We start from the raw sequence: 17,935 nt of genomic DNA on the forward strand, positions 1-17,935 counted from the left end.
CAACAGGGTAACAGCATCATTTTCGCTCGGGCCTTGATTAAAATGAACTTAGTCTCTTAGCTTTTCACGAATAATATGTCCACTTATTGCAACCTGTTTGATTGCTTAAGTGCGGATCCGACCCTGTGGAGGGGGGAGTTGATGAAGTGATGGTTTAGTCGGTAGGACGAAAGTACACATACGCACTTTAATAACATCTAGCGGAACCTGTTGCGAGTCCGACAATGCCCCTTCAAGGCGTACGTAAATGCCCCCTCATCATTAAAAAAAAATAAAAGCATGATCCTAACCGAGATGATACTGACACTGAGATGATGAAGTTGAGATCGTAATTTGTTGTTCAGATTCTTAATGTACCGAATGGTCAATTTATTTACTGCAAATCTACGAGCAATACAAAGCTACTGATTCACCTTCTTTCAGTCTATTCAGCATTTAAACTTTTTTATACCAACAGCAAAACGTTTTTTATCCTTTTTCTTTCAATGCTACCGGTTGAAGACATTTTTACACTAACTCAATCCCTTTACACTATTAAAAATAATTTTTTTTAAAGTTATCTGCTCCACTGAAATTTGTTCATGAGAGGAATATTTTAATTGCTTTAAGATTCATGGACCTCAATCTTTCTTGAGGCAAACCTTACTGTTACAAAATAGACATACGTTTGGTCATAACAGGCAATATGAGTATATGTTTTTTTAAGTAACTACTGTTTTGATATAAAAAAATAACAAGCAAATTTTTTATTTAAATTTAAATTCACCTGAAAGTTTGGATCTTAATGTATAATTCTACATAATTTCCGCATACATTAAGGCATTTTTTCATGATATCAGCTTCCACACTTCCAACTTCACAAAAACCACTGCTGAATGTTATTTTGATATCATCGTCATTGTGGTACTCACCATTGAGGTGCTGACTTACAGGAACAATTGGTAGTTATTCGGCATCAGATTAGGATACATAGTGAGTGATCTTGGGTGTGATGAGCCACATCTCACCAAGCATTGTAATGAAGAAGCACAATTCCTGTTCTGAGCATATTAAACCTTCTGTTTTGGATTGTATGATACAGTTTATTCAAGATCTCACAGTTTGTCTCACATTTATCATTTCACCAAAAAGCAAAGAACAATAAGCAACAGCTCCTGTCTATCCCAAAACACAGTGCACATGATTTTCTGAGGTGACATTGTATGCTTAAAGTTCATTTTCTTGAGAGAAGTCGAGTGTCTCCATTCCATGGCCTGTTGTTTTGATTCTGGTATACTGTGAGACACATATATCTCATCACCAATAATAATTCAGCTTAAAAACAGATCACTTTCATTGGTGTACCTTGTAAGAAAGGTACTAAACTTTTGTTTTTGTACAACTTGGTCAGTAGTTTTTGGTACCAGTGTGAGCACAACTTCGGATAATTTAAGCATACAGACACAATTTCATATAGAACACTTTGTGAAATTAAAGGAGATTCATTACTTAGTGATAAAATTGTAAGCTGTCTATTCTCATGGACTATTCCATTAACTCTCTGCACCACATCATCAGTAATGACAGTTGTCCACCCTCTCCATGTCACATCCTACATAACTATAGTCCTCTTTAACTGTCCTAACCCATTTTCTCACCATTCCATCAGACATAGTATTTTCCCTGTACACTTCACTAACCTGCCTTGGCTGTCTTCATACTTCTTGCATTTAAGAAACTAATTAAAGCACATATCTCACAATTGGCAGGACTGTCTACAGTCGCAGGCATTTTGAACGCACACAGGAAATTGTAAATAAAGACTTAACAATCACATAATGGTGTCTGTACAAAGCCAATAGATGTTACTCAGTGCACATGCACACTAAAGTGACAGCCATGCTGCAGCGGACATATGTCAATATGGTTCTTACTTTAAAAACATATCTCACATCAGTAGATTAGATGATTTTAAAAAAACTTCAGACTTCTGATTACGATCGCCTACACTATCAATTGTATTCCTAAGTATTGTTTTTCAAATTAATATTTATTGTGATTTCTTTTTTCCATTAATCAATTTTAAAAAATCCTATTTCCTCATATACCCTGATTATAACTTTTAATCTGACTACCCTTCTGGTTTAAAATTTTAAATAAAATATTTTGTAAACTGTTTTCTTTGTATTTATTGCAGATGAATTTTTTAACACAAACATACTTAACATAAACCTTGTTTTTTATATGCAAACTTTTGCACTAAAAAAAAGTGGCTCTGCTCACCTATCTTGAATTTTTTTCTTGTAGTAGTGGAACTACAATATAAATTTTATATTATATTTCCATATTAGAATATGTTTATAAATAACAATATATCAACCATCCTAGTAAAAGTTATTCATACATTTTTAATTACAGTTCCTTTAAATAAATTACTAGATTTACTATACAGAATTTACTATAGAGCAGAATAACTACAATGATCCTTTATGATTCGTAATAAGCACTCTATTGAACTTAGAATACAAAAATAACATTACTAATTTGATTTAATAAATGTAATTTAACCAATAAACATAATTAAGTTGAGCAACATAAAATATAACACTTACTGACGTGACTGGAGTCTGGAATTTGTAGTTGAATAAATTGCTCTCCATAACTAATATGGAAGTGCAAAAGACGTGAACTGCCCTTGTTGAATGATGTTGAAGGAACTTGTACAAAATCAGGACTCAATGATACATGAACACCCACATCAACTTCACCATTAATCATAGCAGATGCAGAACGTGGAGGAGTTTCTTCAATCATTTCAATATCAGGACCCTGTTCAGATGGAAGAGTTTGCGTTTCCTGTGGCATCACTCTATTAACTGCAGTCTGTAAATTATATCAGACAAAATTAGAAGAAAAAAATAATTGCACCTAATATGCTAGTTAAAAGAGAATTACAATCCACTAAATATCCATAAAAAAAGAGTGCAAGAAATGGCAAAAAAGAAACAATTTGAAAACATGTAAAACTTTGTGTAATGAAGAAAAAATGTTTTTCATGTTTTTATTTTATTCAGTAAAGGGAATGTTGTTAAAATGGGGCTGTTTGAAAGAATGAGTTAAGATTTCATAAATTACAGATTAATGAAATCATAGTTTCTGCGACAGATATGTAAGAAAATTATCTATTAACAAAGATGAATCATAAGGTCTAATCATAATCATATTTTGGTCTTAAAATAGGGTTTTCATGGTTTGCTATCAATGATATATCATTACTGACTTTGAACTGGAAAAAAACTCTAATTACATTAGAAAACTGGCTCAATGAAGAAAAGTGCATACTGAACATAAATATAATACAAAAAAAAAATAATGTAAAACAATTCCACACTCTCAGTACAATAAGGTTACACCCACAAACCAATAAGAATCACAAACATTTAAACTCACCCATTCCTCAAAAGAAGATAATTTATAAGTGTATTATGGTGGTCATAAGGGTAAAATAAAAAAGAGTACAGCAAGTTGCAAACTTTACATTACTTACAACTGTGATGAAAGTCAACAATTCAAAAAACCACTCATTCAAAAGAAAAAAGCCCTAACCTTCATTATAAATGAAGGTTAGTCTTAGGTTACCAGAACATAAGAGAAAAATAATTGGATAATTCATAATAACAAAGACTGCCAAAGAATTTTCCAATTATATATTTAACCATACCATAACTCTTACAGGTTTTAAGATATGAGTGCAGATGAGGGGATAACTAAGCAATAATTTGCTCTAATCACAGAGTAATAAGATCTTGCATAAAAATATGTATTGCAAGAAATACTGCTTAAAATTTCTTAAAACCTCTAAAATAATGACGAAAATAATATTCTCAATATTTTTTTATATCATTTTCTCTTCTCTTTTGAAAATATAAATGAAAGTTAAGGCAAAAATTATTACTGCTAAGAATTAAATAATTACCTTTTATCATGCATTTGTTAGTTCTTTAATTATTAAGTTGTTTAAAATGGAACAGGTTCCTTCCTATACCATTATTCTTCTTTTGCAGAATAAAAGATAGTAGTATTATTTATTAAAATGGGTGCTATTTAAATAATATTTTTAAATAAAAAAATAAAATGAAATGAAATAAAATATAATTTTAAATTCACAAAAAAAAAATGCTGAGTGATTAACACTCGTTCTGATGTGTAAATTTTTACACTTTTAGGAGTCAAAATTTCAAAGAAAATACAACACTTTTTCACTCCACATCACTTGATAAAACACGCGTGTGCGCACACATATAAACACACTACATCGTAATTAATTATGTAATAATTATAATAATTGAAATTTTAATTATTGTAATAATTTACATACAGTGTAATTAACTTTCTAGCTTTCTACATAACCTAACATAAAATGTTACATAAGAAAGAACAAAACATAATTTCTCAGCATTCATAAATTATATAAATTATTCATATTAATTTAAAGTTTATACAACCCAATTCTACTGTGATTTATGCAACCAAAGTAGTGGTAAACAAAGGTAACATCAATTTGATTTCTAATCTTATATAGCAATTACATCTCAACCTTTAACTTAAGGTTTTCCTTATTCCAAAGAAAACCTAATAAAGAAACAGGATTTCATGTTACCCACTCTTGCACTTTCAAATGTTTGAAAAGGTATTAATAAAATTTTGGTGATTTGAAATTTTACAACAGGAAACTCTGTTAATTTGAAATTTTAATTTTAAAAATAAAAACTTAAAAATGCAAGATCTATACAAACATAAAAAATTAAATACATTGATAATTTAAATCTTTCATTCTTTTAAATAAACACACAATATTATATCAATATTATTATATATAATATTATATATGAGGGTTGTCTAAAAGTTTTGAGCCTCAACATGAAGATGGTAACATTCATCAAAAAGTTAGGGAATGTATTCGCGCTTGTGTTGAAAGGTACTCACTAAAATTTCAGCCATTTTGAACGCTCATTTGTTGTCTGATAATTGGCTGAATCACTTAAAGTGTTTTTGTGTAAAATGGAAAAAATCGAAATCGTGCTGTGATTAAATACTTGTATTTGAAAGGCAATCTACACAAATTAAAACAAAGTTTAACGCTGTTTACAGAGACTGTGCCATCATTTGCTACCGTGAAAAGATGGGTAGCTGAATTTAAACACGGTCGTACCAGCATGGTTAATGATGAGCGATTGAGACGGCCAAAAACTGCAACCACCATTGATATCATCGACAAGGTTCACCAAATGGTACTGGATGACCAATGAATTAAGGTTAGAAAGATAGCAGAGGCTACAGGCATATCGAAAGAACTGAAGAATTGAATATGTGTAAGCTACCCACACATTGGGTGCCATGTTTGCTCACTTTGGACCAAAAACACATTTGAATGAACATTTCCAAGGTCCTGTTGGAGCAGTTTAAGCAAAACGAGTCAGATTTTTTTGTGTCAATTCAATAACTGTAGATGAAACGTGGATGCACCACTACACTCCTGAGATAAAACAACAGTCAAAACTGCAAACTTGCTCCAAAAAAGGCGGACAGCCAGGAATGGTATTCAACAATAAGAAGAAATCTTCAACAATAACGCATCATTACATGACAAGTAGAAGGCAGAAATTGCAAAACAAACAACCACACTTGAAGAATAAAATGCTTTTCCATCAGGACAATGCACCAGCTCACACTTCAACGGTCACTATGGCTGCTATTTGGAAGGTTACTTTTCTGTCAGTTAACTATTACCAAGGCTGAACTATTATCAATAATAGGCCAACAATTACCAAGAAAACAACAAAATTATACATGACAAGAAATACACATTGAAGGATAGAATTTTTACAGTTTTACACCTTCAGAAAATAAATCTCTTATCACAGCACACTGTTCTTCGGCATTACAAGTTTCAAGAGCTGACATTTGAAATAAACAAAAAAGATTATAATAATGGAAATTCTTTTTAAACAGCTGAAATTTTCTGTCAGGGGAGTCAACTTGAATGTCAAACAGTTTATTTTATTAAATAATTTTTTTATTGTTGCCATTTGTCTGTTTAATTATTGAATTACCCCCATAGTAAATTATGGATGTTTGCTGTTGAACTAGGTGTGAACAAATAAATTCATGAAATACCCATTCATAATGCGAAATCTTTCGTAAGTGCTTATTTATCTTTCATCATTATCATTAATTTTGTCTTCTGGTGTAGACCAATTAACTACTTTATCCTTAACCTTAAGACTTGGATCTGGTATCAAAACCTCAACCATGAAAACTTTGATGCAAACATGTACATTATCCAAATACTGGTAATATTTCCAAAATGATCCTTAACTTCAAGAGTTGAATTGTCATTTGGGGCATATAATGCGATAAAAAAAGGACTGATTTTCTCAAAGTTATCAATTATTGGAATATACCAGATTCTTAATATATGCTCATGTTATTTTTATGCACTTGTTTTTCACCTTTGGTTACTGGCAGCAGAATTTCTTAGAGAGGGAATGGAGAAGCTAGTGAAACACACTACAAAAAATGAGTTGAATTTAAAAACAGCTATGTAGACAAGTAGTAAATAAATGCTTTTTATGCGTAAGTAATAAAGTTTGTTCATACTTAACACATCTCATATATTGTAAAATAAGTGATATCAAAGAATATTAATTTTAGTGAATAGTTACAACAAATTAACCATAATAAAAAATTGCTTTAAAAAAATTTTATAAAAAAGTTTCTTTTACAGAAACAACATACACTTTTTTGATGAGTTTATAAATAATAATAAATTAGAAATGGCTATTTATTAGGTAAAATGTAATTTTATGTATATTTCATTTAATATGTAAAACATACAATTTAATTGTAAAATGTTTAATAATTAATATCTATTTTATTTTGTACAGATTCTATTATTTACTATGTGTATGTATTTAAATTACTATTCAAAACATTAAGAATACATTTTAAAAGTCCTTTTCTTTTTCCTGTTTGGCCTCCAGTAACTACCGTTAGATAATTCTTCAGAGGATGAATGAGGATGATATGTGTGAGTGTAAATGAAGTGTAGTCTTGTACATTCTCAATTCGACCATTCCTGAGATGTGTGGTTAATTGAAACCCAACCACCAAAGAACACCGGTATCCACGATCGAGTATTCAAATCCGTGTAAAAATAACTGACTTTACTAGGACTTGAATGCTGGAACTCTCGACTGCCAAATCAGCTGATTTGGGAAGATGCGTTCACAACTAGACCAACCCAGTGGACTATTTTAAAAGTCCTAAGAAGAGTTGTTAACACCCCATATTAGAACCATATGAGTAGATAGTCAATTTATGCTCCAAAACAAAACATTTAGTAAATGAAGTAAAAATACTTAAGGATAAAAACTTATGGCTCACCAAAAGATCCCATCTGCTTTCCTCCAAGTGTCCCAGAGCTTCTCCAACATCATCAATTCCTGTACACGCCTGAACCAAACAAATTAAAAGCATTATTTTATGCAATATGGAATAGTTGTTTAAGAAACAAATATTGAAATAAAACAAATAAATTGTAGCAACTAATATATGTTATGATCATTTTAATAGTTTAATAATGATTTAAATTCTGATAACCTTTAACAATGTTAAATTTAATGAGATGTTTTCACCATTATACTACATACTGACTGCACACAGCACCTAAAAACATAAATGTATTTAATATATATAAATGTATTTAATATACACTACTCAAACACATCTTAGTAGAAAATTGCTGATACTGTGCTTCTAAACTGTATTGTGATGTGTGAAGTAATTATTTAATAGTACTCATTCATAAAAAAATAACTTTCCTTGAATAAATTATCAACATGTGAGAGAAAGTTTAAGATTATCTATACTTTCACTATATCACATCTTCAAGGTAGTCATACTGCTTTCTGCATATGATTTCTTAGAGTTGGTATGACTGAGTTCATGTGTGTAAAATCTGATCCTGATTGTATCATTACCTCCCAGCTATTACAGTGTCAACATGCCTGTTCCGCTAACAGTTTGTACCAAGGACGGACAACAAGCAGTAATCAAACTTCAAAATTCATCATAAGACTTTTTTACCACAATATGGGAATATTGCTTTATCATGTAAGAGTGTTTTTTCGTGAACTGAGAAGTTTAAAAGCAGCCAGGCAAGTGTGATACACGAAGAGGGGGCAGGATGCCTGTCCTCCACCATGGACAACAAAATTCAGCAAGCTTGAGAGATGGTTTTGGCAAATAGGCAAGTTACCATTGATCAGGTAATGTCTTCTCTGAACATCAGTCATGGTTCTGTCCACCAAATCGTCCACTTCTGACTCAGCTTTCATACAGTCTGTGCGCAATGGATATTAAGAAAGCTTATTGTAAAACACAAGCTCAAATGTGATGACATCTGCCAATGCGTACTTGATTATTTCCACAAGAAAGAAACACATTTGTGAGCAGAACAGTCATTGGTGATTGAAAAATGGATTCATCAATATGAGCAGAACTGAAACACCAGAGTATGGAGTGGAAACACCCAGGATCTACGATCAAAAAAATTCATGACTGAGCCATTGAGAGGAAAGGTTATACTAATAGTTTTTTGGGATGCAAATTGGCCTATATGTAGAAAAGCCAACTAAAACTAACAGCTTTTTCATAGAAAAGCAATTACAACCAACAGCGCAATTTAACAGTGAAATGTTGGAAAACAAGCTGAGGCCAACAATTCGCAATAAAACCAACATCTATTGTCAAAGAAAGTGTTGTTGCATGACAATGCCTACTCACACACAGCTCGCCAAACCATCGAGTTGAATCTTGAGGTACTGGATCACTCTTCCTGTAGCCCAGAACTTGCTCCTCCAACTTTCATCAGTTTGGGCCACTCAAGGAAGTTTGCGAGCTCACTGTTTTCCAAAGGCTTAAATGTGCAAGAAACAGTGCTAAAATGGCTTTGTAACAAACCAAAAACCTTCTTCTAAGAAGAAGGACTGCTGGACCAAGTGCATTGACAAGGGAGATGGCTATGTAGAAAAATTAAGTACATTTGAACCCATATATCTTTGTGAAAATAAATTGTAGAATGAAAAGTGTAGATTATTTTTTGCTTGCCATTGTAATTAGGATAGACTAAATATCTTCACACATGTAAGTAGTGACATAATAATACAAAACAATGGATCCTTTCAAAAACTTTATCACAAAACTAAAGAAAAAAAGGAAATTAATTTTTTAAGATTATACACAAGTAAAGTTCAATACTAATACTACCAGTAATTCATTATATTACCATAATTATATGTTTTCAGAGCTTAAACAAAAATTAATATCTTAAAAAATACCAAAATAAAAGTATACATATGATAATTTAATTAAACACCAGCAAAATTACACTCCGATACATTTGGCATAAACAAATTTGGAAGCTTTCAGGCTGAATAAAAGAGTTTAATTATAATAGTATTATTCAAAAAATGAGAATTTATTTTAACTATGAAACAGTAATTGTAAATTATAGTAATTACAAATAACAATACAGCAATGAATGATAGCATTAATAAGATAAACGAGGTAAATGCAAACAGAAAAAAGAATCAATAAAAGTTAAAAAAAAAATCATAATCTATTTACATTTTGCACAAAAAATTCTTTCCAGGAGAAATATTATCCAATAAATATTCGATATCCATTAGGATTTTCCGATGGTAAATTGCCCACTGACAATGAAACCCTGTTGTTTGGCTGGGGTTGTGAACGTGTTAAGATAAGCTCTCTAAACTAAGAAGACTTTTGTTTAGAAAACAGCAGTTCCAAGAGCATTTGTTGCAATTTCATTCTAAAAATGAATGTCTTTTGGTAGTAATTTCTTCACATGTGCAAGTAGGAAACTGAAAAATCCTATGTTCTTCTCTTTCTAAATGCAGGAAGTTTTGTTTTTTGCAATGAAAGTTCCTCCTTCTTAAATTCAAGTAACCATTTCCCTATTTCAGTCAATGATGACAGTTGATTTTAATAACCTGTATGAGTAACAATGTAGCCTGGACATTAGTGGTTTGGGTTGCCTGTGCAATTAGTGGATCCATTGGAGTTGTGGCTTGAGATGAGCTGTCATATTCAGAATTGGGAGTTTATGTCTAGTTCTTGTAAGTTACAGAATATAAAACAATTTCTTCATCAGTTTAGAAAGAAACTTCTGTTGTCAGCAGTATTTGGCAAAGTAATGTTTATAGCTCTTTAGTCATCAATCAAATGGATGTTTCACAAGGGACATATTGATTAAGAAGAAAGTGCAATTGTTCAAAATGGGACCTGATAATGTATCTATTTACATTTTGCACAAAAAATTCTTTCCAGGAGAAATATTATCCAATAAATATTCGATATCCATTAGGATTTTCCGATGGTAAATTGCCCACTGACAATGAAACCCTGTTGTTTGGCTGGGGTTGTGAACGTGTTAAGATAAGCTCTCTAAACTAAGAAGACTTTTGTTTAGAAAACAGCAGTTCCAAGAGCATTTGTTGCAATTTCATTCTAAAAATGAATGTCTTTTGGTAGTAATTTCTTCACATGTGCAAGTAGGAAACTGAAAAATCCTATGTTCTTCTCTTTCTAAATGCAGGAAGTTTTGTTTTTTGCAATGAAAGTTCCTCCTTCTTAAATTCAAGTAACCATTTCCCTATTTCAGTCAATGATGACAGTTGATTTTAATAACCTGTATGAGTAACAATGTAGCCTGGACATTAGTGGTTTGGGTTGCCTGTGCAATTAGTGGATCCATTGGAGTTGTGGCTTGAGATGAGCTGTCATATTCAGAATTGGGAGTTTATGTCTAGTTCTTGTAAGTTACAGAATATAAAACAATTTCTTCATCAGTTTAGAAAGAAACTTCTGTTGTCAGCAGTATTTGGCAAAGTAATGTTTATAGCTCTTTAGTCATCAATCAAATGGATGTTTCACAAGGGACATATTGATTAAGAAGAAAGTGCAATTGTTCAAAATGGGACCTGATAATGTAATTATTTAATACTGAGAATATAATTAATCCAGTGATGCACTTCGCCATTGAGTGCCAGTATTTTTCAGCTGTTTCCTGAACTTCTCCCTAAGATTCTTCCAGGGGTTCAATATATCTAAATATAAGCACACAAACATATCACCACTTGTTCCTAATTTTTATGATATTTTCTTCCATTCCTTTAACGAAACATGCTAACTGTGATGTGTCTATGTCATTTATCCCATAAAGTTCAACTGCTGAAAACTAACTCCTATTTCATAGCATTTAGACATACCAAACAAAATAAACATTGCACAAAATTTTGTTGGCTGTGGTTGTTGCAAGTTCACACACAAAAGTTGTATTGATTTTTATAATTGTATTATGAGAAATGATTCTATTGTGATTTGAAAAATGAAATGTCAATCACAAATTGAGTAATAATGATGCCTCACTACAGCCAGCAATATAACAAAATTTTTTGACATCAATGTAAATTGGAGGGTGGACAATAAAAATTATTTATGGTATGTATAGTTAGTTATATTGCCATATAATGTGCATGCTTTTAGAGATAATAACCGCAATCACAATGCAATTTTTGGCTGTTAATATCCCTGATCAGGACACTACTTCTAGAAATTGAATATGAATGTATAAAATTTTATCCCATTTGTAATTTTAAGTAGAGACCAATTTAGTTGTACAATTACAAAACAAGTAACTTTGCAATTAAGTACAAAGTAGGCTTAATACATTCACTGGTATGCCATTATTAACAGATTAATATGCTGAGATGGGCATTTTCCTATTTCCTAATACAAATAAGTTTAAGAGAAATGAATGTATTAAGTTATTAAAAATTAAATTAAAAGTTATATTAAAAATGTATTCCAACTAATAATACACATTGAAATAATTCCCTACAACTGATATATAGAGGATAGAATTGTATGTTCAAGTCTACTGTGTGGCAATCAAGACTGTTATATACATGTACTCCTACACCTGAGGTTACTGTTAATTTGGATAAATGCAGTAAATACATCCATGAATTATAAAAATGTTTTAAAATAAACAAGATGTATTAACTATAAAATGTACGTTTGAATTTTAAAAAAAATTAATCTTCAGTAATTTTTTTCATAACAATAAGATGCAATGTTATCATATAATATACAAAAAGTAAAAAATCTATCATATCTCATGGTTAGATTTAAAAAAATATTCATGATATGTACCCTCATATTATGTTTTGCAAATGAACAAATTCAGACATAAGCCATTATTTATGAATACATCAAAATTCACTCATTTCACTCACAACAGTTAAATATTAAAAGTTTAAACATTTATAACAGATAACAAAAAATCAATTTTGCAGTAAAGAAAAAGTTATATTAATATAAATTAAATAAAATCAACTCCCAAAATAATCAATAAATAAAAAAAATTAAGAGGAAACGTAATTCATCTCCTTGAGAAATATGAAATTTCTTCCCTAAAAAATTCATAGGAAAAACTTGGCACAAAAAACAAATAAGTAGTACAGAAAAAAATTCCCAGAAATTTATAAATGTTGTCTGTAATACCAAAAGCATTTATAACTTGCTCTAGTATTCACACTTCATAGAAAAGCTACTCTAAGATTACAGATTTGCAGGAATGGTAAGCAAGATGTAAACACCTTTTTGCCCCCAGATCTGAAGCAAGGCAAAAAATACATTAATACTAAAGAAATATTTAACTTCACTTATTATTAATATAGCAGAGATATGAGAATAATCAAAACTCTTCAACTTTTTTCATTACATCTACTGTCCTAATTGTCATTACATGTTTGTTTTCGATTATAATCACTTTTTAATAAAGTTATATATGGGCAAGTCAAATATCAACCACACTTTTGACTTCACAGCTCACATATGTACATTAGTGGGCTGGCATAGAAGGATATTGATGGTGGAGATGTGAGGAAGGGGTGGATGCTCCAGCTATAATGAGATTTAGATCTCTCTCATCAACAGCATGATATCAGAGCAAGAGATTTCCATTGTCAGTTGAGCAATGGAATGAGAATCACAATAGGTGTTCAAGGATAAGAGTGATGGATGATATTTGACTGATCAGTGACCTCATTGAAGATGATAAACACCTTACGATTGATGACATATCTTAAAAAGGGGGGTATTATCAGTTCTGCAAGTGCCCATTTCATTATCAAAAGCAGCTTGGATCCTGCAAAATTAGTACAGGCAATTTGCCAAAAGCACCAGAATCAATTTTGATAACAGTGAAATAATTTTTTGCATCAAAAAGTCATACGCGATGAGATATGGATCCATCACTACATCAACGAATTGAAATCCACAATTATCTTACACCACAATCAGTGGTGTCAGAGTAAAGATCCTTGCCCTGTTAAAAGCAAAACCCAACAGTCACCTGAGAAGGCCCTCATAACAGTCTTTTGGACTGGAATGAAGTATTACTGCTCATCATTTTCTCCACAAGCTTTGCACTGTAAATGCTGTATACAACTAGCAGCTCTTGGAAAAAGTGAAAGCTGCCTACAAAAATAAAAAATGCTGTCAGCCAATCAGTGATACTCCTTTATGACAATGCCAAGCCACAGTGAGGATAAACTGGGCAAAATTTATTGGGAAACCTTTGAAAATTCCCATACTCCTTTATGACAATGCTAAGCCACAATGAGGATAAACTGGGCAAAAGTTATTGGGAAACCTTTGAAGAAAATTCCCAAACAAACCAAATTTATCCCTCAAATTTTTTGTTTGTTTAAGCCATTAAAAGAACCACTGAAAGCAAATTTAATCTAGAGTGACAATAAAGTAGAGAAGTTCATGCAAATTTTCTCACAACATCACCACAAACCTTTTATAAAGAAGAAATCCCCAGTCAGTAAAAATATGTACAATTTCAGGGAGACCATATAGAAACAATAAATAAGTTTTGTATTTTTATTCTGTACTATTAAATATTAAAAACATACATCCAGTTTATATTTAACTGACCCTCATAGACCTAAATTGATGATAATGTTTTGATTACAGTTCCATTTCTAAGAATATCATAAAGTCAAACCTACCCCCCTCCCCCGACACATCAAGATATTAATAAATGAAAATCTGCAGAAGCTATTGAAAAGTCTTGAGAAAAATAACTATGACATAAGACCACACTGAATGAACTAATTAAAAGAGCATGTCAAAAACTTTGTATTTAATCTATAAAGCAATGTATAATTTAGCAGTAAGAATTGAATTGGAAGGTCAAATATACAACATAAAGAGAAGATCAAATTAGGCTGAGTCCTTCAACCAAAAAATAAGAAAGAAATATGCACAAGTTACTATAATAAATCAGCCAAAAACATTCATTTTAACAGACATTCATTTTTTAACTTTTTATACTGTTAACTGATTAAAGTATACTTTAACTAACAGATTAAAGTTTAATAAGGAAAGGTTCAGGAAAATGGTATAATTTCAAATAATTTAACAATTATCTTTATTACCACTAAGCAATTGGTCCAATAACTTTGTGAAATTATAATGCTAAATGAAAAATGTTAATTTGATCAGATAGGTATTGCACATAATCTTAAGTTCGTACAACTATAACAGGTTGAAAAAAAAGTTATATCATTAGAAGTTCATAACAATTAAAACTTGGGTGAAAACAAGAATAAGTAAATAAAATACTGTTTATTAAATAAAAACTTCCAATAGTTACTACCAAGTTACTAATGCAGTTGATACTTAACCATAGAGACAATGATTCCGCATTGAAAATAAGCACATTATCTACCTGAGAGGTCATGTAACCACATGCACAAAAAAATACTCAAAAATTTACCAATAAAACCTTAAAACATACTATTGATGTTAACAAACAAGGGAATCTTTTACTTTCCAATCTTTACTAACCAATCAAGCAAGAAAATTATAAAATATCTATAATAAAAATTATCTGTAGGGCACAAAATGTGTTAAAAGGTTTGTTATCTGTAATGAACAATCAAGTATGCTGAAAACAGTAGTTAGCTGATTGCTAGTGATTATGTTAATTTCTTTCCTGTTAGCTTCTCTACAATTATCCTTGCAATATTCTAACCCAGGGATTCAACATTTACTTAAAAAAAAGAGATAAATAAAACCCTATTTCAAAACAACAGAATTCTTCCCTTTTTATTAACAAAAATATATTTCCATTCAGATAACAGGTACTACATTTTCATTTAGTAAAATACAGTGAAAAAACTAATTTGCTAATTTTCCCGGGAAAAAGGGAAAGAGATTAACATAAATATAGCAGGCAAACACAATAGATAATTATATACTTCCATTTACTGTTAAACACAATTATCTACATAATGTTAACAAAAAGTACTGACCTCCAGAAGCTAGAAAAAATGGTATCTTTCTTATTTGATTAGAATTCAGGTGTATTAAACTACTCATGTAATACATTCTTAAACTTTTAAACATAATAACACAAAGAACTTTAATAACACTTAAGAGTAACAATTTCTTTGTTTTTTCACCTTTATATAAAATAACAAACAGTTCACAGTATCAAACATTACTTTAAAAAAATAATACTAGTGTTTGAAGTATCTTTGTATCTCACAACCAAAAAAGAATAATAATTATAAATAAATATTATATATATATATCATATATTTATATACACTAGTCATAGTATATATTAGTCATCAGCTAACAAAAATATATTGATTAGTCAAATTAATCAAGGTTCTTAAAATAAAACTCTCAGGTATTATAAAAAAAAGAAAAACAATACAAACTAACTTAAAAATTCTATAAACTGGTTTACAACAATTGTAATAACCGATTGAACGTTTCTTAAATGTTTATTCCCAGAAGCTTAAGTTAGGTGAATGGAAAAAAATTTCACAATATTTTGACTTATAACCGGGATACTGCTCGTGAATTAATGACTATTTCACATAGTTCCACTGCAATAAAATTACAACATTCGGAAACAACGGTTATCCATTGTCTTTTTTTATCATAATGAACTTGCACTAACTGATAATTCTAGCCTTAACTTAACTACAAAAGAAAAAAATAAATTTAATTACCTGAAAATCAGCTAAAATTTCTTCTTTGTTTTCAGACATTTTGAAAACTCTTTCAATTAAATAATTTTTAAACCGAAATATTCCTGAAGAGCATATCCAATACTAAACTACAAAGCTCAGAAAACGTAATCTGTAAAATATTAGGCACTAACGTTGTTCTACATACAGAGGGTGCTGAATAATAGTTAACCTTCTTATTCTTCCTACAAAGATAATAAAACAATATTTATTTTGGACCCTCAGAAGACCATGATATAATTATTTATAATTTAAAAAATTAAATTACATCACTTAGAATATATTTTATTTAGTTTATTACATAACATAATATTTGAAATTAAGTCTAAAATTATGCTGGTGAAGAAGTTACAAACAATTACAAAATATTAAAAAAAACTATAGAACTAATGAACGATAATGTTAGCACAGACATATGAAATTAGCTATATATTTTTTCTGTGCACAAATCTTAAGCTAGGTTTTTAGTGCGCTCTATTGAATAAAAGTGATTACATTTAGATTAAAAACTGTACAACATTCGTTCTTCGCACACCAGCGTGCAAATTTCAAATAAATCCGGTAAAGTAGAACTGGATCTAATCTATGGCAGCACAGAATCCTATCTTCTAAATAATTCAATAAACATAAGCAAGGGATCATATTGAAGAACTTTTTATCGGCAAGAAGTTCTTTGGTCAAAATAAAATTGTTCACGTAGAACTCTTATCTCTCCCTAAGTCTAACACTTATTACACTGCCAATACACTCTTTATTCTGGAAGCTAAACCAGTCAAACAAATATTATCAGCTTAATATCCGAATCATTAGAAATTTAAATGTACTTAATAATGAATTCTATCAGTTTTTGAACCTCTTTCCGGTTTAAAAACTTAAATAATACACTTTGCAGCATAAAACTTGTATAGTTGTTATTTGTTACGCTAATTTTATGCAGATACAAATGAAATGAATTGGAAGAAATTGAAATATTCAACCACAGATAGTAAATAATTGTGTATTACTAATAAATCGTTAATTGAGAACTAATCAGATTAGTAAGTTAAGTCAATTTTCTGTTCTACAATTAATTTCTTAACAGTGATGGTTTATTGACAAAATTTAGTAAAAAATAAGTTAAGATTATAATATAAATATTAGAAAATAAATTTGAGATAAAAACTAGTCTAAATGTCATAAAAATCTGAAATAAATAACTAATTGTCATTAGTGACTTAAATTGTGGTTAATTTAGTAAATATTCCTCAATTGTGACTTACTTAATAAACTACAAGACACTTCCAACAACTTAAACGCTGAAGTAGACGGTCTTTCAAAAAGAAAATATATTAGTTTAAATTGCAATAAAATATGTAACAATTATTATTATTAAAACAAATTATAGGGCTAAAAAAAACTTTTTTAAGAAATATGCTAAAAATTAGTATTAGTGAAAAACACAATCTCGTAATTTCTTTGCCAATTGTGATTTGGCATTACGTTAGCTGGCGTTGAGTTAGTCATTACGTGTAGCTGTTAGAATTAACCTTCCAGAATGGTTGTAGCAGATGTGAAATCTGAAGAAAATGAGGAAAATGTTACGGATAATAACGCAGAAGAAATTCACTGCGAACCTATATTTACATTAGAAAGTATCCTTTTGTCTTATATCTATATTAGAATATGTGTACTGTATTTTCTTGTGACTGCTTAACCTCATTGTTTTACGTGTAATTGCAGCGTCTACTTTATACACTTTGAAACTTATTGTG

At 30.3% G+C, this 17,935-nt stretch overlaps 2 protein-coding genes across 2 annotated transcripts in view; one reads left to right on the forward strand and one right to left on the reverse strand.

Annotated features, from left to right (window-relative positions):
- Positions 1-16,357, reverse strand: part of casp (Fas associated factor casp) — a 100,995-nt gene extending 84,638 nt beyond the window's left edge. Inside the window, exons 1-3 of the mRNA XM_075360663.1 lie at positions 16,167-16,357; positions 7,426-7,494; positions 2,592-2,862 (exon numbers count right to left, since the gene is read on the reverse strand). Coding sequence (XP_075216778.1) covers positions 2,592-2,862; positions 7,426-7,494; positions 16,167-16,205 — 379 coding nt within the window. The 5' untranslated portion in view covers positions 16,206-16,357. The remainder of the gene's footprint in view (positions 1-2,591; positions 2,863-7,425; positions 7,495-16,166) is intronic.
- Positions 16,358-17,657: 1,300 nt separating this feature from the next.
- The window catches only part of Srp68 (signal recognition particle 68), a 56,693-nt gene continuing 56,415 nt past the window's right edge, over positions 17,658-17,935 (forward strand). The window contains exon 1 of the mRNA XM_075360666.1: positions 17,658-17,815. Within this exon, the coding sequence (XP_075216781.1) occupies positions 17,719-17,815 (97 nt within the window). The 5' untranslated portion in view covers positions 17,658-17,718. The remainder of the gene's footprint in view (positions 17,816-17,935) is intronic.

Source organism: Lycorma delicatula, chromosome 3 (assembly GCF_047948215.1).
Source record: "Lycorma delicatula isolate Av1 chromosome 3, ASM4794821v1, whole genome shotgun sequence".
NCBI lineage: Eukaryota > Metazoa > Arthropoda > Insecta > Hemiptera > Fulgoridae > Lycorma > Lycorma delicatula.